The sequence below is a fragment of the Mucor mucedo genome (assembly GCF_025094135.1).
Source record: "Mucor mucedo strain NRRL 3635 chromosome Unknown EV154scaffold_4, whole genome shotgun sequence".
NCBI lineage: Eukaryota > Fungi > Mucoromycota > Mucoromycetes > Mucorales > Mucoraceae > Mucor > Mucor mucedo.
In genome coordinates, this window is record NW_026252288.1 from 250,906 (window position 1) to 277,028 (window position 26,123).

Below are 26,123 nucleotides of genomic sequence, written 5' to 3' on the forward strand. Positions count from 1 at the left end.
ATATACAAAAGTATTTCTAAGAAACAACCCGTTTTCCGTTTTGGGTCCTACAGAGAATAGGGGGAGTACAAATTATGGTATTACTGATAAAAAATATTATGAACTCAAAAATGTTGCCATGGAAACTCAAAAATGTTGCCATGGAAAAAAGAAGTAAGTGGTCTGAATAAAATCGCTACCGGATATCTGCTAGAAGATGTGAAAACCTGTCAGGTGCTCACCAGTTCACAAGCCATAATGTATGATGATGTCCAAAAGAGAGCATTAGCGAGGGATTCACTTTTCTATTTCAAACCAATTTGTTTATAAACACAGCCTCGAACTATTATTTTTTTATATTTTTTTCGCAGTGGTTCAGTCATTGGATAGGACTCCCAATCATACATGTGCTACACTTGTTTTAAGTAAAAAAAAAAGAAAAGAAAAGAATAGGATACTGTTTTCTTTTTTAAATAATACTGAACAATCATATCCAGTCTTTTTTTTTTTTTTACAAGTTTTTTTTAACTCTTTAGTACCGTAAATATTTTCGGCTTTTGCCTATTTCGGAGAATCATCCCCTAAGCGTAGATTTGGGGAGTAAGAAAGGATTGCAAATAAATATCCAGTGGTACGCCATCAGAACAAGCAATGTCCCTTTTCAACTGACAGCTCTATCACCCCCTTTTCCTTCTCTGTAAAATATAGATCACTATGTAATCAAAGGAGATCATTATGTAATCAAAGGAGATGGGGTTTTAAAACGATAATTACCTAAATTATTAAGCAATTGAAAAACTAGAACAAGAAGTACTTTTTTGGGGGGTGGAGAGGGGGACCAGAGGAGGCCCGTCTTTGAAAGACAATTAATCGCCCATTAGAGGCTTGTGTGACATACCTGGGGGGGAGGGAGGAAAGATTTTTTTTTGGCGGCAGCCAAAAAAAAAAAAAAAAAAAAAACGAAGAATGCAAAAAAAATGCTGCCAGTGTTCATTAATGAATAAAATATTTATTTTTTAATCTATTGCTGGGAAAAAAACAGTATATACGTACATATGCTGTCACGGGGATCAGAGTTTAGTTTTTTTGTTGGGTGTTACACCATTGATTTTGTATAAAAGCCGTAACGAGAGATGCAATAAGGAGCCTTTTTATCTGCTCCTTATATTAAAACTTTTGCATCTTTTGTTACAGGTAAGATTAAATAATAAAACACATCTGCTCCTTAAATTAAAACTTTTGCATTTTTGTTACAGTTATAAGTTCATTTCAATTTTAATTCAAGAATCCAATTACATTTACTATCAAAGTTAATATCCCCGCAACAATGCTATTTAATAATATGTGCATGAATGATATTTATTCGACAGATAACGAAAAGGTTGAAGGCATAAGGTTGAAGGCATAAGGTTTAAAGCATAAGGTTGAAGTCATAAGGTTGAAGGCATAAGGTTTAAAGCATAAGGTTGAAGGCATAAGGTTGAAGGCATAAGGTTGAAGGCATAAGGTTGAAGGCATAAGGTAAGGTAAGAAGCATGAATTTGAAGCATAAGTTGATAGATTATTTGCATGTTTGATATATAGATCGGCTTAAATATTTGTACATTTTGTTCTGTTCATATTTCCTGGACACTGCTCGCGTTTACAAATTTGACAGATCCTTACTCTCTTTGCACGCTTTATGGGAGGACCATTTTGGGCTGTTGTTACTTGTGCTGGCTGGATTGACCGGTATGGCTGTTCCTAGATTAGATAGTGGAATTAGTATAACATAGTTTAATTGATGGTAACTTCTCTTACAGTAGGAGAGCTTACAGATGTGTAATTATATGGGGTAGAAAAAAATTGAGGAGATATGGTAACTTGTTGTTGTTGTTGTTGTTGTTGTTGTTGATTTGGAAAATAATTTGTATTAGCATTTTTTTGAGGTATCATTGGATTAAATACGAAATTAGAGATATATTGGTGAGGTTGATTACATGCAACGTTTAAAGAATTTGGGGAATTGATGGGTGGGATACTCGTTAAATTTACTGCATCTGCACCTGAAGATCCTGAAGATAAAGGATGGGAGAAATTGTGATGATTTGTTACAGAGGCATTAGGGATTATGTAAGGTCGCTCTGGGACCTGTACCCGTATGTTTGTAGTAGTATTTGTTTGTTCTATTCTAATCTTGACGGTGCTCAACAAGGTTTCAAATTTATTTCTGGATTCAGCAGCATCTCTAAATTTTTTCCATTGGCTGTAATACAGTTTTAAATGCTCTGGCGTCTTGTAAAATACTGTCATTCCATTTACTGAAAGTTCCTTGTCATTTAAGTTGGAGGTATTCCAAGCTATAGCAATACTTTTGAAATTAGGCAAAGAGTTAGACTGTGAGTGATGATCAAGGAGCATTTTGTGAAACATATGTTTTTCCTCGTTAGTTATGACTGGAAGGACTGCATATAAGGCCTGCTGCAAACTGGCAATATATTTGAATCTTGCAAATTTGACACGTAATGTTGAGCCTACTGTATGAAAGTAGATATTCTCTATACTAGGAATAGTTGAATCACGATCTGGATTATAGACTGTCTTACTGGGATTGGAACCTAAAATAAAATTGTTATTTTTTGTTTTTTCGAGTGAGCTTCACAATAAACGTACATTTCTCTATACATAGTTTCTCCATAACATCAGTGGGCAGAGGACATATACCAAAACTCTCGTCAGATCCTTGATATTGAGTTGAGTTCAACCCAATTGCAATCTGGTTAGCGTCGGTTGGAAACTCCAGTAATAATCGCTTTTCGTGAATTATTTGTGTCAGCCATGGATCATAATGAGAGCGGTAATTTCGAAGGTATCTGTTGGCTGTACCCACCTAAAATTTATCACAATATATAAAATAATTAGGTACATATTAAAACATAAAACCTTCAAATTGACACTTACGTCCAAATTGTGTCTCATTCTGAATTCTGCGAGAGCACTATCTGTTAAAGCAGGACCAGCACCATACGAACCAAATTTCTTGATTATGTGTCTGTGTATGCCACCTTCAAGTGAATTTGTTCCACGCAAGCAATGATACTTTGTAAGGCCATGTTTATCTACACCCATGTTGAGGTATAAAACAACATCAGGAGGGTCGGAAACGTGACCAAGATTCACTGAGTGTAATATATTGGCTGCTTGGCTCCATGCAACTTTGTCAAACAAACAACTTCCTGTAACAGAACATTTCAAGGGACCAAATGTGAGGAATAGCGTTTTGAGTTGCGTAAAAAGAGAAGAAGGCTCACGGACTCTTCTCTTAACTCGTTTCCATACCCACTCAGAATCATATTTCAGCTTTTCATCCCAGGTTGTATGAAGCTTTTCATTCAAGACCTTTTCAACTTCGGCTTTGTCTTCAGCATCCAAAATCAATAGCGTATCACGAAATCTTCGAGAAAATTCAACCCGCAAACCGTGATTGGATGGTGTTTTAATAAGATCCATAAGATGAAAAACATCTTTTATAACTCGGCTAAACACCCTATTGTCGTGGGGAGCGGAATTTAGGTTGTTAATTGGCATAACTTTTTTGTAACCGTACTCAAAATTTTCTCGATCAACATCAGAAATACAGTCATCAAACATGTTTTTCATTACTTCTGAAATATCCTCTTCTCCAGTCTCTTGTAAATCCCCAATTTCGTCTTCATTTTCTACCACACTTTCATCTTGAGTATTATTGCTGCTATTCGATCTGGTGCTATTTATGCAACCGTTGACGAATTCCGCAGAATCAGTCTCTAAATCAGCCTTCAAAACTGGTAACTTGAATGGTACCGGGAGATACGAGCCCAACGGCCTACCATTATTTTGACTTTTGCGAGGTGTCTTGGCGATGCCACGTGGTATATATCCAGGTGCTGATACATGTAAAATTGTAACAATGACCCGACTTGCAATTAAGTAATCCGTTGTGATTTGAAACTTTTCCCTGTCTTCAGCGGTTTGCTCGTCTACTCTACCAAGTGCAACATAACTACTCGAACCTTTCGGTCTAAATCTCACATAGGTTCCAGGGACAACAATATTACCAAAGGAGAGACGTGTTCCAACTTCCGGTAACGTTACAGCCTTTTCGTAAATTTTCAAAGAAGCCCAAGCATCTATAGCAGCATATTTTTTTTGAACTTCTGACAAACAAGATACACTCCAGTCTCCAATCCTTTCATCTTTGTTGAGCTTGTACCCCAATACTTTTGCTGAAATTTCAGACAGACTGAGTTTGCCATGCTCAATCAAATTTCGACTTTTGCAAAAAGTCCCAAGTTCTACTGGAGACTCACAAATCACACCAGTGAATGTACGTTTAATTCGGTTCAAATCACCAGAGACTAGCTTTCCAACCTTGAGAATATTTTTATTTTTTAAAAAGTTTACCAAAGAAACTGTCATGAACTCATTTCATCATGTCCTAGATCATGCCTTGATTTTAAACCCTTGTGAAACCTTGTCCTAAAATCTAATATCAGTATACCTTGTCCGCTACCAAACTCCCTGTAAAACCTTGTACCCAAAATCATATCTGTATATCTTGCCCGCTTTCTGAATTCCTTGTAAAACCTACCACCAATCTGTATTCCAATATATTTCCCGCCTCTTGTCTGACTCAACCTTAGTCCTAACCCCTCCCCCTTCTCTGAAATAAACTTCTTTATTTATCATTTTCACTCTGACTCTCGTGTCACCAAGTAGTCTTCTTTCTGTTCTTGTTCTGTTTCTGACATTATCCAGAATCAAAAACCTAACTACTTGGTCCTCTTTACCTTTTACCTCGTTTCTTTGCCGTGTTCCCTGTTCCCTGTTTCTTGTTTAACCTCGTCTCCAATAAAGATTTGCCACTATGCCTGAATTGACCGAAGAGCAAATCGAAACACTCAAGCAACTCCTACATCGGGTCTCCATTATTGAAGAAACTGAATTACCAAAATTAGAAACCCAAAACATGTCCGCAAATGACATAATTAACAATCTTGCTCGACGACTCCATGCCATTGAATCCAACACTGCAACTATTATCAGCAACTGTCAACAACATGTAGCCGATCTAGGTGCAGAGATCCATGCATATATAGCCGAAAATTATCAACATAAATCCGTAACCCAACAAACAAATTCCATCCGTATCAAACCTCCCGTACCTTTCACTGGTCAAACGTCGTACATAAATTCATTTTTTTCTCAACTCTCAGTTGTATTTGCTGCCGACGACGTACGTTTTGCTTCGGACAACAAGAAGGTTCTCTACACCATTGGTTGTTTAGCAGGAAATGCCCTTTCATACATTGAACCATTTATCAAAGATATCGACACTGATAAAGAATTGGAAATTTTAAACGATTATAAAAACTTCAAACAAATCCTATATGACGCCTTTGGTGACTCTAATCCAATTATTAATTCTGAATCATCTATCCGTGCCCTGCGACAAGTGGGCTCTGTAGCTCGATACGCAACAGACTTCCGAAGATTGAGCATGCAATTGACTTGGAACAACGATGCCTTGGTATCTCAATTCGTGCTGAACCTTAAGGACCATGTTAAAGATGAACTTGCCCGACTCTCACCCATTAAGGAATTGAACAAGATGATAGCTAAGGCAATTGAAATTGATAATCGACATTATGCAAGAGTACAACAAAAACAACAATCACCAACTCGAATCATTAGACAACCTCAACCCACTCAACCTACCCCAATGGAAATCAATCATGTCGGTTATCCCACGTACGAAATTAAAACGGAAAACAAAACACAATCCTATTCACCCCACAACAACAACATTCGTCGTGGCCCTATTTCACCTGAGGAAAAAGATAGACGACGTAAAAATAATCTATGCCTATACTGTGGACTTCCTGGACATTTTACAGCTGCCTGCCCAAACAAGATAAATAACCAACCCCATCGATCTAACTTTGGAACAATATCAACCATATTAACTAATGAATCATATGATGAAACCAACTTGGAAACCGACACCCAATTACACGCTATTACAAGCATCGACCCCCAGTTAAATTTAGTGAAGGCCGTAAAAACCCCAAAAGACAAATTATTGGTACAGTATTTACATCAAGTATCCAAAAAACAGGAAAGTATCAACAAATCCAATGCTCTCGACATTAATTACGTTACTGAAAGCGAAGTATCGGGTCTCATTGTTATACCTGTAACAGTATCTATTAGCGGTATTTGTGTCTCTGTTTTTGCTCTCGTCGACTCTGGAAGCTCTAGTTCGTTCATCTCATCCAACATCGTAACTCAAAGCGGTCTCCCCTATCATACTGGTATACCGACCTCATACAAATTAGCAGACAACTCCGTACATACGACAGATAAAGAATCTTCTTTATTTATGAAAATTAACGATACACACCACCAAGAATATATTACTTTGAAGCACCTCGACTCTGCTGCTCACCCTATTATTCTCGGTCAAGATTGGCTAGTACGCCACAACCCTGCTTTTGACTGGAAGTCCGGAACGATGGTGATGACCTGTCTTCTTCGTGGATGCCTCGCCACTAAACTAGATACAACAACGACCGATGTGATTACAATTGACGATGAAAAAATTAGTGACTCGATTAACGATAGTACAACCTTTGTAACCCCTTCACATACAGATAATATTTTTACTTCTTCCAATGAAATAAATCATTCTTCTGAGTATTCTTATGACTTTTTAAAAATGAACGAGAAAAAAGAAAAAAGGGAAAAACTTGCAAAACAACTCAATACACCGATTTTAAAACATTTTAACGTTCCACAACCAAAATCTGCACCTATTATTTGCGCCATAAACACAAACAAATATGAAAACATCACGACACAACTGTTACCAAATAAATATCAAGATTTTAGTATTGTATTTTCAAAAAAAGAAGCTGATCGACTACCCCCGCATAGACCCTATGACCATACCATCCCTATCAAGACCGGTAGTGAAGTGACTTTTGGACCCTTATACAACCTATCAAAAATAGAAATGGACACATTGTATGAATATATTCAAGAAAATTTAACCAAAGGATTTATTGAAAGATCTGAGTCTCCTGCTGGTGCTCCTGTTTTCTTTGTCAAGAAAAAGGATGGCTCTCTTCGCCCTGTTATTGATTACCGCAGTCTTAACAAAATCACTATTCCAAACCGATGTCCCCTACCACTTATAAGCGAAACTTTAGATCGTCTACATACTGGGGCTATATTTACCAAACTTGATATGCGTGGTGCATATAATCTTCTTCGTATAGCTAAAGGTCATGAATGGAAAACTGCTTTTCGTACCCGTTATGGTCATTTTCAATATCGTGTCATGCCTTTTGGTCTTTGTAATGCTCCTGGCTCTTTTCAAGCTCTAGTCAACGACACCCTGCGACAATATCTAGACTCTTTTGTCGTTGTTTATCTCGATGATATTCTTATTTTTTCCAGCAATCCGGAGGAACACACGAATCATGTACGTCTGGTGTTACAGAAGCTAAAGGATGCTCAACTCTCTCTAAAATTGGAAAAATGCGAATTCGACGTGAAGAGTGTACAATTTCTTGGTTTTGTTATTACCCCCAATCATATCTCAATGGATCCAGAAAAGGTTGATGCAATTAAAGACTGGAAAGATCTCACCAGTGTCCACGATATTCAAGTTTTCCTCGGATTGACAAATTTTTACAAACGATTTATTGCAAATTATTCCAAACTATGTGTCCCATTGACTAGCTTACTTAAAAAGGATGTTCCTTTTCGTTGGGATAGCTCTGCCATCAACGCCTTTAATGATCTCAAGAATCGTATTGTTAGTAATCCAGTACTACTCCATTTTAACCCACAGTTACCTTGCATAATCGAGACCGACGCTTCTGACTTTGCTCTTGGTGCCGTATGTAGCCAGACTGGTCCCGATGGCTATAACCATCCAATCGCTTTTTATTCACGAAAACTTCTTCCGGCTGAACTTAACTACCAGATATACGATAAGGAACTTCTGGCTATTGTTGCTGCTTTCAAACATTGGCGACACTACTTGGAATTTTCATCAGATGCAACCATTGTTTTGACGGATCACAAAAATTTAGAGTACTTTTCAACTACTCGCAACCTCAGTCGCCGACAAGTTCGCTGGGCTGAGATTCTTGGTGATTTCAACTACCTCATTGTTTACCGTGCTGCCAAGCACAATGCTGCTGCTGATGCGCTCTCTCGTAAAGACCGCCCTTTTGAGGGGGGTGACTCTCGTGGAAAAACTAATATGACCTTGCTAGACCCAAAATTATTTTTAAACTCTGTTATCTCCGTACCCATTGACCTCGAAACAAATCCTATCCTGCCGAAAATCATCCTTGCATTACCTGAAGACTCTTATTTTGGACCAATTATCAACACAGTCAAAACATCTCCTGAAAATAAGGCTGAGACCAAATACAGCTTTAACGATAATATTTTATTTCATGAAGGAAAAATATGTGTACCTCATGTTGACGATGTAAAAAGAATTATTTTAGAAGAATGTCATGATACACCTGCCGCTGGACATTTTGGTATCGCAAAGACGTATGATATGGTATCAAGAAATTATTACTGGCCCGGTATGCGTACCTACATCAAGGACTATGTTTCTGGTTGCGAAACGTGTATCAGAAACAAAAATAGCCATCACAAACCATATGGACTTCTACAACCTCTACCAATCCCGGACTCACCTTGGACATCCATATCAGTTGATTTTATAACCCAACTTCCACCGTCCAAAAACTACACGGCAATTTGCGTGTTTGTCGATCGCTTCAGTAAAATGGCATTGTTCATACCCACTACAAATCAAGTCAATGCAGAAGAAACATCACGTCTGTTTATCACTCATGTCTTTTGTCATTTTGGAACCCCCGATAGCGTAATCTCTGACCGTGGAGTTACCTTCACGTCATTATTCACAAGGTCTGTCATGAAAGGATTAAAAGTCACACAAAAATTGTCCACTGCTTTTCACCCACAAACGGATGGTCAAACAGAACGTATCAACTCTATACTTGAACAATACTTACGATGTTACATCAACTACCAACAATCTGACTGGAGTGATTATTTACCCATAGCACAATTTGCCTATAACAATGCAAAACATTCATCAACAAATACCACTCCTTTTTATGCAGTATATGGATATCACCCACGAATGTCAGTAACACTACCAAGGTCCGATCAAGATAAATCCCCTGCAGACGTCCGCTTACAAAATATTCATGACTTACACCAAGAAATGAAATTCAATATTGGACTAGCCCAAGAAAAGCATACGGAATTTTATAATAGACACGTACAACCAGGTCCCAATTACAAAATCAATGACAAGGTTTGGCTCTCATCAAAAAACATCAAATCACAACGCCCAACTGGTAAACTAGACTACAAGCGTCTAGGGCCGTTCAGGATTGTAGCATTAGTTGGATCCCGTGCGTACAAATTGGACCTACCTCCAACGATGCGTATACACCCAGTGTTTCACGTAAACCTTCTAGAACCGTATAAGCCTGATAAAATCCCTGGTCGCCCCATTCGTGAATTACCACCTATAATCGTAGATGAACATCAAGAATACGAAGTGGACTACATTGTAGATTCAAGATTCAATAGAAATAACTTACAATACTTGGTACACTGGAAAGGCTATAGCACCATGGATAGAACTTGGGAACCTACAAAAAATCTTACCCATTGTAAATCAGCTATCAAGAAATTTCATACCTTGCACCCAACCCGACCATGTGAAAAGAGTCTCACAGTTGCTCGACCGTAAAGAGGGAGCGACTGTCATGAACTCATTTCATCATGTCCTAGATCATGCCTTGATTTTAAACCCTTGTGAAACCTTGTCCTAAAATCTAATATCAGTATACCTTGTCCGCTACCAAACTCCCTGTAAAACCTTGTACCCAAAATCATATCTGTATATCTTGCCCGCTTTCTGAATTCCTTGTAAAACCTACCACCAATCTGTATTCCAATATATTTCCCGCCTCTTGTCTGACTCAACCTTAGTCCTAACCCCTCCCCCTTCTCTGAAATAAACTTCTTTATTTATCATTTTCACTCTGACTCTCGTGTCACCAAGTAGTCTTCTTTCTGTTCTTGTTCTGTTTCTGACAGAAACAGGTAGAGTATTCCAGATATTGGTGACATGAAGAATGATAACCTCTTCATCATACGCAATTTGTATGGTATCAATCCCGTTGTTGGAAGTGTTCGTTTCCTCATTATAGCTCCATTCACAATCAAATCCTACAGCAGGTGTGTTGCTAGGATCTAATGAAATTCGTTCATTTAACTCAGCAATGGCGTGTTCCATTTCGTGAAATTGCGTGATATATTTGACCTTTACAAAATCAGGTAAATCCATCTCTGGGTATATTTCCAAAGCGGCGTTGGATTCATTTCCGTATCTCTGCTCTTGAACACCTGCGGTCAAAGATGGGATGACGCTTTCAATAAACCGTCTATCAGCACGTACATCGTCAGTGAAAAAAACAGTGGGGAGCTCGTGTCCGTACATCTTGTAAGCATCATACATTTTTTCAAATGACCATTTCAAGTACGAGTGGGACTTGGATGGAACCAATGACATCAGCCGAATTTCTTCATACTCATTGACTACTGTATAGAGTGCCGTGAAGGCACTGGATTTGTCAATTTTGGCAATATGGTTAACTAAAAATTTCAGTCATAGTTAATATATATAATGGATGAGTGATGCTGACATTACCAATTTTGAAAGAGTGGTCACCACGAATGATCTTTCCACCAGTCAACATGAGCATCTTGTCCATAAATGGTCTTACTTCTTCAATGATACTTGTGTAGAGAGTTCTAAAGTATACTGGCGTTGGAACATAACCAGCATATCCTAATTGATCGTCAAAAGACGAAAAGGGTGCGTAATTGATGGAAGCAGATTTGAAAAAGGCCCCAACCCCTTCAGCTTCCTTTTTCTTCTTCTTCAATACATTTGTCAGGTAGATCAACTCCAGTCTATCATGCTCGAGCATATGAAGCTCTCTAATGATTTTAGAAAAACGCTTTGGCCCGACTGAATTTTGCACACAAGGTCTAAGAAGATCTGCGACTTCACGTGATACCGCGCCTTTATGGGTTATTATTCCAGGGAAAGCCTCTTGCAACTCAATTGGAAGTTGTGCCATCAATTTATGATCATGAGCATTAAAGGTTATTTTACATGAAGAGCATGCATATCGGTATGACATAATATAAAAACATCTAGGGAAATAAATAAAAACGTCTAAACCTATCTGAAATAACTTATTTACCTTGTTAGACCTACTGCGCGCCTTGCATGTGGATCCTTATAGTAGCCTTTTGACGTAACGTTTCCAGAACAGTGTTCCGAAATACATTTCAGATCTTTATAGCCATTTTGCAGGAGATGATGAGGCTGCCAAAGGAATATGTCTGGCTTGTATAATTCACTTAAAGGGTTTTTAAGCTGCATAGCAAAATACGTATCCATGGGACGAATCCAAAATGTTTTCGAAGAATAAGGAGGAGGATATTTAGCCTTTGATAAATCGGATTGAACTTTTTCAAAATACTGGAATAAGGCACTGTTTCGATTCAGATTTTCTTGAAATTGTTCACTTTCGGCGTCGTTATCATCACCATCTTCCTCGTCGGAGTTATCCTCATCAACTAAAGAATCACTCGTCGAAAAATTGCCGTCAACAAGGATGGATGCTTCAGGAACATCAATAGCTGAACTTGACAAATTTTGAGTCTATATAAATACAATATCAGTAACGCATACATTTAAACCCAGTATTAAGTATTACTGTTATTTGGTTAATGTCACTCTCAATATATTGAGTGTGTTCCGGGTTGACAGAAGTCGAGTTGCTGTCACTTAGAAAATTTGAAATAGAGGCTTGCATACTTTGCATTACAGCTTTCTGTTTTCCCTTGTTCTTTTTTTGATTGATCATAAAAAAATAAATTAACAAAAAGAAAGAAAGCGTATGATAGAGCCATTTCAGGATTACTCTTATATAACATATCCATATTAGGGAGAGCCCCTAATGCATTTTTTCCTAATGTTGTTAAGCATGAACAGTTTATTGTTCAAGCTTATGTCAGCAGGTAATATCTATTAAAAAAATTTGAAGTCGTACATTGGAAAAAAGACCAATCTTTGTATGCAATTCGTATAATTACATATCACCAACTGTTCGTAACCACTTCTTTTTTTTTTTTTTTTTTTTTGTATGAACTTCGTAACCACTTCCTGTCCTGGTTGAAGCATTTTTTACAAATATTTAATTACAGCCTTTGGATTACCATTTAATTGGCTATAAAAATTAATCACAGCCTTTGGATCGCATATTTATTGGATACTGAATTTTAAAATAAATCTCAGGGGCCAATAGAATTAGGATCCAAAGGTTTGTATTACCCCCAGCTATGTTATCCCAGCCCTTATTGCTATCAGCGTGCATTTAAGAATCCGCTACCAAATTTTCAAGGATTTATTGATTACAGTGTGTCGCTGATGCTTCAGACAATGCGTATGTTCCTGTGTTGATATGGAAACCTTAGTATGATAAGAGCTCTAATACGTACTTAAAATCATTCTTGTATGCTACGTAAATAGCTAGATACACCACTTAAAAAATAAATTTTCAAAAGGAAAGCCCAACGGGGGGGTCGAACCCCCAACCTTGAGATTAAGAGTCTCACGCTCTACCGATTGAGCTAGCTAGGCTGGATATGTTTTTCTATTATTAAAAACGTACACAAAAAATAAAATCTTAGAAATTGTTAATCACGTGATATCCACGTGGAAGCTCTCGTATTGGTGGGATGTTACAATCATAGTTGGGCCATTTCAAGAATGATGAAGTACTTAACCGTATTTTGCATTTGATTCTGACAATGAAATTTTAATGGTATGTTTGAAGTATTTTCTGATTCTAACTTGATTTTATCAAATGGCGCTTTTATAAAACAGCAAGACAAATTAAACTATTGTAAAAAACAGAAACTCTATTGGTATCCCAAATGATAATAATATAGAAGCATGTAACTAAAAATGATGGGTAGCAATTCCCGCATACATTTTTAAATACATTTGGATGCTAAGGCAAAATAAATAAGGTTTCTAGTTCTTATTCGCTTGGCCTGTCTTCCAGGGCAACTATCTTTTTTGCATTTCTTGCAATTATTGCTGCATACAAACTGTACTAAAATCGCATATAAAATCATTCCATCGATCCTTGATCGACAGGTACATAATATGATAACACTCATAAAAAATAATAGCATATAAAATATCCTGAGTTATACATTTACAACTCAAGGTTACTAGATATTCCAATAGAAGATCCCATTTCGAATAATAGATTGGCTACACTGATAAGGCCCATCAGTCATTAGTAAATACAGCCAATAATACCAAGTGAACACAAACTAGCCCATAATTTTACCCACGCTTTAAATAACTATAAATACCCCCCTTTCTTTCAAAGATAAAAAAGGGATTCACTTTTAATTAGAATAAAAAAGCCTACAAGCAATATTAATCTTATTCTTCCTGTTTTTTTATCTTTTATTTTTCCGTGTCAGACAAACCATTTTCCCACACAAACCCTCTTAAACGTCCAGAACAGTTATATACCTTGTACACTCTACCTACTCTCTTTTTTTTCCCTGTAATAAACATTTATTGGGTTTGACGTGAAAGAGACAGTGAAAGATAAGTAGATGTTTGTCGGGGACGATGGACTGGACTAATTTAATGATAAGCTGAGAAAACAATGGGGTGTTTGTCTTTATCGGAATATGATATTGGGAATCACATTATTAATTGCTGTTCATGACTCTCTTTAATCTGTCACTGAAGTATCAGCAAATGAGAAATTTTCACTTAAAAATTCGGGCCAATCAATATAATAAAGTATTAATTGACTTAAGACCATGTAATTCTAATTCCCATGTTTTAGAAGATAAAATCAAGCCAATGTCTATTCTTTACCAGATAGAATCTCCAATATGTTTTGATATGAAAAGCGTTCTCCCTTTTGCGATTACCTTCTCTCCGTAACTTTAAAAAAGGATTAATAGGGATTCATTTCTTTATTCTGTTTTTTATTTATTTTTAATATCTCAAAACATCACAGTAAATGGAAACATATTGTAGTTCAGTTTTTTAGGGTCGAAGGATCGAAACATCAACGTAATTTGCTTTGCCTTGAGTGGATAGAAGATTTGCAAACAGAGAACTTTCTTCTTTTGTACAAACTGCTGTCATAGCATACACATAATTTGGTAGTTGGAAGGAAACTTGTGTTTAAACTGTCTTGATGAGCGAAAAAATTTCAGAGAATTTCATTATAGGTAACAAAAAAAGTTTTATGATGCGACCTATTGTAGTTTTAATGTTTGCTTGGTGAGTTGCAGCTTGTTTGATTCCAATTTTTTTTTGACAAATAATACAGAATTTTTACGGCACCATAAGTCTCGTTTGTTTGTTCGAAGTTGATATAGCATCCATACTGCTTACAGATGTAATCTTGCACCGTTCTATAACCAACCTCATTTCACAAAACATTGATAGCTATAAAAAAACAAGAACTAATGATATCCTTGATGGTTTTTGTCGTATCTGCTCACAGATCCCACCCGAAATATTGTTTGATTACTTAATTACACTGTACTAAAATTGGGCTAATATAATTATAAACAAAATGAATGATCATCGATCCCACATATTTGACTCCTCGAATACCAAAGAAAAAAACATCAAGGTAGTCTTAAAGTTCGTTTAGTATTTCCTAATGTTAATATTGTCAATGAAGACACGGTCTTTCACGTTCTTCCTTCTTTTATTTTTGACTGCGCGTTTCTGCTCTTATTTATTCAGTTTCTACTATTTCAGGCATTTTTTTTACGTCACTGCCCTGTCAAAAACCTGCAACAAAGCAGGAAAATGAAAAACATTTGGCCTTTCTGTTGTGAAATATTTATTTATCTACTTGTAGACTGCCCGTATATGATGAGACTGACAGAATTTATATTATTCTTAAGTTATCGGACAAAAAGCTTTTCATGAAATATACTTTTATACGCAAACCAAATGCGATGTGAAGGCAATAAGCCTCAGTAGTAGTCTATTCTTTTCCTCTTCCTTTTGTTTGACGACATGGAATAGATATGACTAGCACAAGCAAACATAACTAAAACTTACTGACTGATTCAATAAAGCGGCTCCACAAATGAGTAGCTTCGAACAATACGATACCGCAAAGGAAGTCCCGAGTGTTCCGGAAATAAACCTGGGGCCCATCAGCAGACAATTATTAATGAGGGCGTTCAAAGTTGAAAGAACAACTCTACCAGATAAAAGCTTTTTAGACGTGACATTTTATTAATAGTTCTACAGGACAATGACGAGGAAGTTTTTTTTTTTTTTAAAAAAAAAAAAAAAAAAAAAAAAAAAAACTGTTTTGTACCGTAGACAAAAAATTTGGGATTGTTATGGTCATTTTTGCTCCGAAGAATATGTACGATCAATATCAAGCAGCATGTTTCGCAAATACAGTTTTGGGGATGGTAGTATTGGTCTGATCTTGCGAAGTATGTATATCTATCATAAATTCAAACTTTCGATTGAGAATGTAGGCTTGTACTACTTGTTATTACATTACAGTCAATAACAAGACCATGCAACTATCAGCAGTTAAAAAAAGAAGAAGTGGGCCGAGTAGATTGGATTGTGTAGCATTAATCGACACTTTTTTTTTTTGGGCCAAGAGATGATTTTGGTCACGACATGCCTTATTGATGAACTGCAATGAAAGGGATGTTCGTACGAAGTATGACTCCGTCAGTTGAAAGGATAAATACGATTACCATGGGATAAAAGTTGGCTCAAAAGATTTATTTAAATAGCTGAAGTTGTAATAAGCATACATTCCAGTTAGTCACCTTAATGTAATCAAGGTGACTTTTTTAATTATACCTGCACCTTAAAAAACTGCAATAGAACCACGAGTTCGCCAGTTCTAACAGGCTTATGCGGCGTATTCATCTAGTATGTATGTAATCGCTTGTACTGGCTGGCGCCAGTAAAAGTAATAGAATAAAATAAAGATGGAGTTTAGGATAAAAGTTCCTAAAAAGTGAGCGCCAGACTATGTAGTTGTCAACTAAAAAAAGATAAAGTACATTATATAAGGATGTAATTTATACGACGAAATCATGTAAGAGTGGTATTCGAAGGAGTATAGCTAACAATGCTGATGTACATAAGGAAATTACAAACAATTATAATAAATACAAAATCATAAAGACTTTAAGTATTATGACTTATATCAGATTCAAGTAAAGAACAAACTAATGCTTTTATTGATATTTTTGAGGTCCTTGTATAAGAAAAAGATGAAAGAAATAATGGATTTCTAAGGCCAAAAAGATTAATAGCAGGGAAAAGGTAGAGTAACAGCATCCATTGCAAGAGATCGTAAGGAAACGCTTAAGATTTATAAGACATTTGATTGTTACCACTTATTACTCAAGAATACGATCAAGCTAAATGCAATCATTAAATATTTATCAAATATGAACATCCGGGAAGCTGCGCTGACCTCAAGAAAGACACCGTATCACACGGTCAACATATTGGTTCATTGAGATCGAGAAATAGAGGATTCAAACTACTGCCTGTTTCATATTTTTGGCTTCGCCTCGCGAATTACATATTTAAGCTACTAGAGAAATGGGCTGGTAGTTTTAAAACAGAAAACCTCAACACGAAAAAGCCACGGGAGGTTTCATTTTGTCATGGAAGTGGTTAAGATAGCATTGACATCATTAAAAAATTCGGGCTGGCTGTGATCGATGAAAGAAAGTTTTTACCAAATAGCTGTGGTTGTTATCTTTCACTCGATACCGCATACGTTTCTCACAATGATGATCATAATAATAGTGATAATGATAATGACGATCATGATAATAATAACGATAGTTTTGTTATTTCTCCTGATAAAAATTAATTGGGCTCTGTATCTGTTGTATCAGATGTTAGACCTAGGTCTGTTACTTTTAATGTCACTTTTGATGGGGATGAGATGAGCTACATGTCTATTAAATTTATAACGGAGTATAAGTCTACTACTTCTAGTGTCACTCCTATTCTTTTGATCAGAAATATCTCACCAATTGGGTGATATGGTGGATTCCGTGCAGATCAAGATGGAAGTTGACCTCAAGTCGACCACTTGTTTAATTTTATCAATTTTACCCTTTCTACTGCTGCAGAAAAATAGGACTATACCAAGCGACATCGCTCTTTCCCTGTCTTTATATTATGTAAAATAAACAAAAAATCCCCTCTTCTTTTTTTATGCACTATACAAAATGTATTTTATGCATGCATTTGTTTAATAAAGCATTCGAGACTGTATTTGAATTGCTGGGATAGTTTCTTTTTTTTTTTTAAAAAAAAGAAAAAGTAGCATCCGATTTCCGGGAGACTTATCACGAGCAAGAGCGACTTGGTAAACTACTGCTTCTGGATAATTACGTCCAAGGGTTAGTAGCTTCGCATTTTATATTCAGCATTTGGGATTATCTGGGTTTGCCGTTTGTAAGACAGGCGATCTTTTTTTTCCGTATTAGTTTGCAACGACTGTAATCACTTTCAGAATGGCTTCGAGTCGTTAATAATTAATAATTCAAGGTAGTTTTGCATATTTTATGGTGACGTCTAACAACATGTTTCACATTTCGCAAGCAATGCGAAATGGGGTCATGGTTTAGGCCTCCCAGTTTTTTCTTTTTTTCTTTCAAAGATCTCAGAAGGTGCCTCACCTAAACGTGGTTCCGCACCTTGGTGAGCGAGTAAGAAGTTAACAGGTAATTTATTTTTTGTATGTGACAGTGAGTTTATTTATTGAAGTAAAAAAAAGGGGAAACCGAATTATTTGGTTTAGCAACCTTTGTCTTCATAAACAATTTGTGACCTTCAAGAACAACCGGCGTTTGGACAACCGGCTTGGGAACAGGGCCATTTAGAGGTCTACTTAATAGCTTTCGGTTAACCTAAGAAAGAACGCTTGTGATCGAGAACTTTCCTTGGTCTATCTGCTGGTTTTACCAACGGGGTTAGACTTTGGAGTTAAGGCCGTAGACATATTTTCAGGTCCATCAAACCCCATTGACACCGGTTCTACAGCTATGGCGTATTTTGAAGCGGAACAAACACACGGGATTAACTTAAAGGACGTTGATGTTTACAGGTAAAAGATTTTTTGTTTTTTAAATCATTTTGGTATATCTGATAAACTAATCAGAGTTTCCACCTTATTTCGTCCAGCCAGCTAAAATACTTGTCGGCATGAGCAGACAAAGAGCATGGTAGATGTGACGGGCGATGTTCACGTTACACATTGCATGAACATTTGAATACTTTTTTTTTTTGAAAACTTGTTTTTTTTCTTATTCATACATTAGCAAAATAAAAATGGCTAAATTGAACAAGACAGAAACTCCAGTAGAAAATAAATACTGGAGTTTAATCACTTCAGATCCGGGTATGTTTCTATCCTTTTCCTTTTCCTTTTTTTTTTTACAAAGGACACGCAGTACACTCGATTGAAAAAAAATAAAATAAATTGTGTCTGATTTAAATAAAATTAGATGTATTCAACGATATGATCAAAGAATACGGAGTAAAGAATACCAAAGCCGAGGAGCTTTTTACTCTGGACTTTGAGCACTTGGAAGAAGATGGGTAAAGAAAAAGAAAAAAAAAAGAAAATACTTTTTAAATATTTCTTATATTCGCCTTCCCTGTTTAACTCTAATATCTACTTTGTTTAGACCTGTGCACGGTCTTATTGTGATCACAGAGTTCACTGAGGAGCCGTTGGAGGAGGGTTATGATGTTGTAGACCCTGACGAAGAAAACATCATCTTTACGTCTCAGGTAGGTTTCCCCTTTTTTTTTACAGCCGCTGCCATCCCGTGTGATGAGAGAACTGACAGCTTTCTTTCAGGTTGTCACTAACGCTTGTGGAACCTTGGCAATTGTTGGCGTATTATTAAATGCTGATATTGAAGAGAAGGGACAAATACTTCATAGCTTTGAAGAATTTACCAATGGCTTCTCGCCTATTGTAAGTGTTGTAAAGAGATTGACTACGTATAGCATACTAACTCGTATTAGAACCGCGGTCTTTGTTTGGGAGGTTCTGATGAGATCAGAAGGATTCATAACGCGTACGCACCGTAAGTGGAAGACGCTAGTGTTGAAACTTTATCATTTTTTAAAACTTCTTTTTTTAAAATTATGTAGTGCCCATCAAATTGCAGACAATTTACTCTCTGCCAGTAACCAAGGTGTCTCAAGTGGAAAGGAGAACCAGGACGTGACTGATGACTATGAAATTGTTTATCACTATGTCACTTACATCTATAAGAATGGTTTCCTTTGGAAGATGGATGGTCTTGACAACAGACCAAAGAAGATTTGTAAGTGTGATAAGGGTGATTGGCTTGAGATGGCTCGACCTCATGTCGAAAAGAGAATGTTTGATAGCTCGTAAGTTTTTTTTTTTTGTGGTTAGTTTTATTTGATCATTGATCCATTGCGTAGCAATGCTTCCATCATCGCCATTAAGCATGATCCATACCCAAAATTAGTAGCGGAGAACGAAATATTGAAGTCGAATATTAAAAAGATGGATAAAGTTGTGAACAATGCCACACCTGTGAAGAAGACGACGGTGAAGAAACATATTCAACAATTCGAGAAGGAAGCCGATGGAAGTGTTGAGAGCTACTCGACCTTAAAAACGATTTGGTCCGAGCTTGAGCATTTCACAGACGATATTACCGAAAAGGCGATCCACGAACTTGACCGTATCCGAGAACACCAGACACAACTGGAAAGTAGAGTGAAGTTTGACAAGGAAAGCCGAAAGGAATCATGTGAGAATGTGTGCCGTCAAAAATTCGATTATTTCCCTTTTCTCGAAGCGATAGTTAAGAAAGCATACAAGCGTAATTTAATTGAAGACGATGAAAAGCCTAAATCACACAAGAAACAAAAGACGGCAAAGAACACGACAAAATCAAAAGCCAAATAATTCTCTGTTGCATTCACATCAAAAGCACCTCTTTCTGTCCATACCTGTCTCAAATTAATTGTTCATACCAACTGTAAATACATAATAAAATCATTAGCTTAAGTCCAGTCCATTTTATTTTTTAATTGGGTCCTAATCTTACTTACAAATATGCTACTGAGACAATATAAAGCAAAATCAGACAACTCAACATCTTTAGTTTGATATTTGGTTTTGACAGTAAAGTTTCATATAGTTGAATTAATAAGGTGTCCTTTCCGATAGCAGCCGTCTTTGATTACTTGAATGACTTGGTACCTTTTGCTGTTGAATTACTTGTGTTCTGTCACTGAAAAAGCTCCCAAAAACTGTCAATTTTTTTTTTAAAGCAACGATTTGGGGACAAATGCCATTTTGGGGGTGCCAAAAAAAAAATGGATTAGTAATCCATAGAAACATGAAAATGAAGATATGTCTCTATGACTAGAATAGAATGCTGGTACACAGGACGAAAAGAGGGATTTTGTGTCAGTGAACGACATATGTATAACAGAAGCCGTTCATAGAGCCTTTTGACAATATCAACTTTTGACATTTTAAGCTTCCGACCCGAAGCCAAGAACTAGCAATGTTATTTAGGAAGTATAAATAGTGGCATTTTAACGATCTTGATCAAGTGTATCTCTTTTTTTTTTTTTTTTTTATTGTTACAGCTTAATTATTTTCCTTATCAAGTATGAAAACCAGCGCTATTTTCAGTCCTATCCAACTTGGTGATAATCTACTCCGGCACCGTGTTGTCATGGCTCCTTTGACTCGATTCCGAGCCTCTGCAGATGCAGTACCTAGTGACCTTCAGGTGGAATATTACCAGCAGCGATGCAGTAAAGGAGGTCTGATAATTGCCGAAGCTACTTTTATCGATCGGTTGGCTGGTGGGCTTCCGCATGTTCCTGGGATATATAACCAAGCTCAAATCGAAGGATGGCAAAAGGTGACGACTGCTGTTCATGCAAAGGAAGGGATTATTTTTCTTCAGTTGTGGCATCTGGGACGAACAGGAAGCAAGGAGCTGAATCCGGATGGAGAACAAACTGTGTCTGCTTCTAGTATTGCGTCTGATGGTAAAACATTTCTTGGTGCAGGGTTTGAAACTCCCCGGGCTCTAGAGACTGAAGAAATTGGTGCTATTGTGGAGCAGTATCGTTCGGCAGCAATCAATGCGATAGAAGCTGGGTTTGATGGTGTTGAGATTCATGGTGGAAGTGGCTATTTGCTTGACCAATTCATCAATAGCAATAGTAATGTACGCACGGATATCTATGGTGGGTCGATCGAAAATCGATGCCGAATTGTTTTTGATGTTTTGGATGCTATTGTAGGCGCTATTGGTGCTGAACGTGTTGCTATCCGATTCTCTCCTGGTGGTGATTTTCAAGACATGCATGATGCCACTCCTGTTGAAACCTGGAGCTATCTTACAAGCGAGATACAAAAAAGATATCCCAAGCTTGGCTACCTTCATTTCATTGAAGTATGCGCCAATTTCTTTATCGATACGAACGTACCGGCGGCTGACTCGATTGAGCCCTACCGAAAGATCTGGAAGGGACCTCTTATTATGGCGAGTGGATTCTCAACAACGCATCAACATGCTATTGAGCTTGCTGAGAGAACTGGTAATTTAATCGCTTTTGGTCGAGCATTTATTGCGAATCCTGATCTTCCTGAACGTCTTTCCAATGGTTGGGAACTTAAAAAACATGATAGAGACACTTTTTATAGCCGTGGTTCGAAAGGATATACTGATTATTCTTGTTACAAAGATGCAAACTAAGCATTTGTGTATTGTATAAAGCAGCTATCGGAATTTTATAGGCCAAACCCAAAATTAATAAATATCTTATAAAAATCGTATTACGTAATTTAGTTTTTTCGGTTTTTAGTATAAATGCAACCCAGGGCGACATATCTGGATGAAGTAAGGTTTACTCTGCTGGTCATTAAAATACCGTAAAGATCAAGATGTGGTATTTTTGTGCTCACGCATCTTGATTTACAATCTATAGTATGATGGGGGGATTTGATAGAATACGTAAAATGTAATTTATCAAATAGGAAAACAACAGCAGTTTAATTTTTTACGGGTATGAATCACGGGATGTTGTCAATGTCCGTGTTACAATAGCCCATCCGTGCTTTTGGTGTAGGATACATACAAGTGGGAAGGTCAAGGTGAAGAAGGGCCACCCTTGAAGGGAAAAAATAATTTTGTTTTACAAACAATAGATGTTGTTTGTCGGATAAAAAAAAAGGTCTATCAAAAGAAGATCGGTTGAAACAGGGGACGAGATCGTCAGTCTCTCTCAATCCTTATTTTTTCATATGGTAAAATGACGTATATGCTGTACAACGTTTCCTGTACGACGGCGGTGATTTAATAAAGAAGAAAAAATGCAACAATGACCGTGTATGCAAATGATGATTGTGAAATGAAGTGAGGCAAAAGAGGATAAGGAGCAAGAAGTTTTGGTAATCACACTGGATATATATTTTTTAGAATGCATAATTAACAAAAAAAAAAGTTCTAAAGAAGAAAAAAAGAATTGGATATAAAAAAAGGTGTTTCAATGTCAACATGACATCATGGCTACTTTTTTTTTCCCCAGTTTGTTTAAATAAGACCATTATTTTTTTATTTTATACATTTCTTTTTTTTTCTTCTTGTTAAATATATATAAAAAAAAAGGTAAGATCTAAGAAGGTTATTTTCATTTGGGTGATTTTAAACAAGAACTCTCCCTGTAGTCTTTTTCTTTCTTTCGTATACTCTCTCTCTCTCAAATGTAAGAAATTTCTATTTTTGTCGTGGCCATGGGAAATATTAATTTATGCATACCTTTTTCCTTTATTAGATAAAACTACATATCAATGGATTCCAGTGAATTTCCTAGTCTTACTGATTCCAGAAGCAACAGTATGGATAAATCCACCTTGGGCTCTTCTTGGGCTGAGGTAGCACAACCACATCCTCATGAAGAACACGCGTCATCCGCTAACGTTGTGGAAAATAAGGTCGAGAGTAATCTCGAGGCATCCAACAAGAAGGTAGATCACCGTCCAGGCGTGTGGGAAACAACTAAAGAAAATGCTACATTTGCTGATATTGCCGGTCACGAGAAAAAACAAGCGGATGAATTCCCTACACCTCAAGAAAGTCTTGCTAAAATCGATATTCCTCCTGCTCCTGCTTCAGGTGGTGTAGGTGATTTATTACATAGTCCTTCATATGTTCCCGAACAAGGTAAGATAAGAAGAGGGTTTAAAAATGCGGGTTTATTGACTCTTCTTTGAACAGATCCATTATTACCACCTAACCCAGATAGATCATTTGCTGCTGTTACCTCACACGAAGGTTTCCCCAAACCAGAACATGATGCATCTCCCATCTCTGAGGAACCTCCCTTATCTTCCCTTCCTGATGTAAAGGATATGTTGGAAAAACCCTCAGGTAAAGTTTTTTATTTGTTATAAAAGAAAAAAAGATCCAGTTATTAACCTGTTTATTCTGATTAAATCAGTTCATATTCCTCCTGTTCCCAAGGCAAAGAGTTTTGCCAAAGTAGCGGCCACAGAAATCCCACCGGAGAAGAGACCTTTGAGTGAGCGCGCTATCAACTTTCTTAAGAACCAGCCTTCAGAGAAGGATGAACCCTTGGCCATGACGGATGAAAATTTCCCCACGTTAGGACAATCGAATTTAATGGCCGAACATCGCGCTTCCATTGAAGAAGAAAGAGCCGTGTATTCTGAAATTTCGAGATTCAATCAACTCAACGAAGATTTAGATCCCAAATGTATGTTGATGTGTTTGTGTATGTATATATTTTTAGGTTCCGTTTATTCACATAATTTAATATAGTTGATCCTACTTTACCCAAATCATTTGCTGATATCACTGGTTCCAACCTGGAGAATGCTCCTCCTTCAGCCATTCCTCATGTTGATCAACATCCAGTGTATGATGAAGAGCTCGTGTATCAACAAAATGAAAAGAGAGAAGAGAGAAAGACACATCATCTTGAACAAGGAAACAATGAACAATTGATCAAGGAAGAAAACGGTAAGAAAAAGCTAATAAAAGCACTCTCTTTTGGGGGAAAAAGTATACTTATCTAGTAAATAGAAATGGATGTGACACCTGCAAAGATTTTGAAGGAAGAGTTAAAGAAGGAACATAAGACCACCGAAAAGATTGAAACAAAACAAATCAACGCTGAAAAGTCTGAAGCCCAACCCGAAAAAGCAAAGGACAATGTGGTAAGAAACAGAGGCATGGGACAAAAGAGCAGAGGTGTTACGGATGATGCAAAGGACGAAGACGCTTTATCTGTTCGTTTGCACACATTTGATAAGAGTCGCACTGGCGTCATTACAATTTTTGATACAATCACAGGTAAGATTTTTTTTTATCAGTATTGACTAGGTAGCTAAAACCCCTTTTATAGCATTATACAGATTGGGCCACTCATGGTTAACCATTGTTCCCGGAGCTTACTTGATGCATCTCCGATTATCTCCCTTAACTTCACCTCATCGTTTCCCATTCATCTATCGATCGATTTCTGACTTGATTTTACTTCCAATTTACACACGTAATTTGAAGGGGGCATTAGCATACAAGACACCCATGTTACATCAAGGCAAGGACAAAGTCAACACTATGGTGGAAAAATATGGACACAAGTCTGGGTCTTCCAAGGGTCTTGGTTATTGGGATGGACTTAGAGCGATGCGTAGTTTAGAGCAAAACTCGTTAAGGTGGTGGCAAATCGGTCTTTGGGCTGTTCATCGGGTCCAATGGTCTTTAGCGTACACCATGTTACATGAGCCCAAGTCTAATATCGTCACTGCTCCAACCCTCATCGCATTATCTTCAGACTGAAGAAAAAATCACCTTTTTCAATCCGCACCGTATATATTCATAATAAACTAATCATATTTAAAAATCACCAATCAATCATTTTTTTTTTGAGTGCGCAGAGTTGGTATAGAGACAATTGTGTGTTATAGCGGGGAAGCCAAACACTAATAGTCTCTTTGATTATGTAGTTTGAGATATGTGGGTTAAGAATTATCTAAACTGTCTTTATTACATGTACGACAAAATTGTAATGACGATATCTATTATTGTCTCGACCGTTGCCGAGGCATTAAAAAGGTTGGAATTTCTTAGAGATTCGAAGCAACCCCACCCCCTCTTTGATAGATATAAGCTTTGCTGTTGAAAGGTCAGGTTGTCGATAACAATTACTTCTAGGTTCTCATATTGCTTAATGAATTGCATAACTTCTTTTTCATATGTTACTCAGAAGGAAATTTCTTAAATCACTTCGCGTATAAGATTTGTGTGCTTCATTAGCAATGCCGAAATCTCCTTTGTTTCCATTTGTCTAGATTTATATTTGCCTTCCTTAAGAGTATTAAATGGCAAGCGAACGCTGAATTGGTAGCTAGCATGTACTGATAGTAGAGCATATTTTATAAAAAACAAAAATCGATCGTCCTATATGAAGATGATTTGACATGTCAATCGACGTACACATTTTCTAGGACTTATGTGTAGACCACCAAGGACAGCCAATTCGGACGTAGCCATGATGTAAGATTTGTGTTTTTGGCTGTCCTTTAGTGACCTGGGAAACAAGAAAACACAATCACAAACATAGAGTTATTACAAATAAATGTATATACAATGTACCTTTTATGATAACTCCATCATTAGTCTTTTTGCCCGGGAATCTTAAAGCTACAACACATACAGACAATTTTGTCATATGCTGGTTGTATCCAGTCCAAGAGGATAAGCTATATTGACCTCTTGGTGTCAGTCGACATTACGACTACGTGCACCCCTGGTGGTCCCAAAGAGGCCACTGAGAAAAAAAAAATACGGAGGTCTAAACATTTCCG

General features: G+C 37.0%; 3 protein-coding genes and 1 non-coding gene across 4 annotated transcripts; 3 read left to right on the forward strand and 1 right to left on the reverse strand.

Annotated features, from left to right (window-relative positions):
• Positions 1–12,714: 12,714 nt before the first annotated feature.
• On the reverse strand, positions 12,715–12,787 carry EV154DRAFT_t7. Its single transcript has one exon. It is a non-coding gene; the product is annotated as a tRNA-Lys (tRNA).
• A 5,726-nt stretch (positions 12,788–18,513) lies between these two features.
• EV154DRAFT_491633 (ubiquitin carboxyl-terminal hydrolase) lies at positions 18,514–20,283 on the forward strand. Its single transcript, XM_051599573.1, has 7 exons — positions 18,514–18,614; positions 18,721–18,814; positions 18,904–19,009; positions 19,080–19,199; positions 19,250–19,311; positions 19,379–19,624; positions 19,679–20,283. The coding sequence occupies exons 1-7, from the start codon at positions 18,545–18,547 to the stop codon at positions 20,169–20,171; spliced, it is 1,191 nt and encodes a 396-aa protein (XP_051463031.1). The 5' UTR covers positions 18,514–18,544; the 3' UTR covers positions 20,172–20,283.
• A 580-nt stretch (positions 20,284–20,863) lies between these two features.
• EV154DRAFT_491636 (uncharacterized protein) lies at positions 20,864–22,038 on the forward strand. Its single transcript, XM_051599574.1, has one exon. It carries the CDS (start codon positions 20,887–20,889, stop codon positions 21,985–21,987), a length of 1,101 nt encoding a protein of 366 aa, XP_051463032.1. The 5' UTR covers positions 20,864–20,886; the 3' UTR covers positions 21,988–22,038.
• An 844-nt stretch (positions 22,039–22,882) lies between these two features.
• On the forward strand, positions 22,883–25,166 carry EV154DRAFT_491637 (uncharacterized protein). The gene is made up of 8 exons (XM_051599575.1): positions 22,883–22,899; positions 22,959–22,996; positions 23,066–23,454; positions 23,509–23,661; positions 23,732–24,007; positions 24,073–24,273; positions 24,337–24,606; positions 24,659–25,166. Exons 3-8 carry the CDS (start codon positions 23,082–23,084, stop codon positions 25,093–25,095), a joined length of 1,710 nt encoding a protein of 569 aa, XP_051463033.1. The 5' UTR covers positions 22,883–22,899; positions 22,959–22,996; positions 23,066–23,081; the 3' UTR covers positions 25,096–25,166.
• Positions 25,167–26,123: the final 957 nt, after the last annotated feature.

Excerpts from the sequence above, each read along its gene's own strand:
- EV154DRAFT_491633 (XM_051599573.1), top strand. The coding sequence starts at position 18,545 with ATGGCTAAATTGAACAAGACAGAAACTCCAGTAGAAAATAAATACTGG. Across the intron at positions 18,615-18,720 it reads TTTAATCACTTCAGATCCGG|ATGTATTCAACGATATGATC; the intron begins GTATGTTTCTAT and ends AAATAAAATTAG. Across the intron at positions 19,312-19,378 it reads ATTCATAACGCGTACGCACC|TGCCCATCAAATTGCAGACA; the intron begins GTAAGTGGAAGA and ends AAAATTATGTAG.
- EV154DRAFT_491636 (XM_051599574.1), top strand. The coding sequence starts at position 20,887 with ATGAAAACCAGCGCTATTTTCAGTCCTATCCAACTTGGTGATAATCTA.
- EV154DRAFT_491637 (XM_051599575.1), top strand. The coding sequence starts at position 23,082 with ATGGATTCCAGTGAATTTCCTAGTCTTACTGATTCCAGAAGCAACAGT. Across the intron at positions 23,455-23,508 it reads TTCATATGTTCCCGAACAAG|ATCCATTATTACCACCTAAC; the intron begins GTAAGATAAGAA and ends TTCTTTGAACAG. Across the intron at positions 23,662-23,731 it reads TATGTTGGAAAAACCCTCAG|TTCATATTCCTCCTGTTCCC; the intron begins GTAAAGTTTTTT and ends TGATTAAATCAG.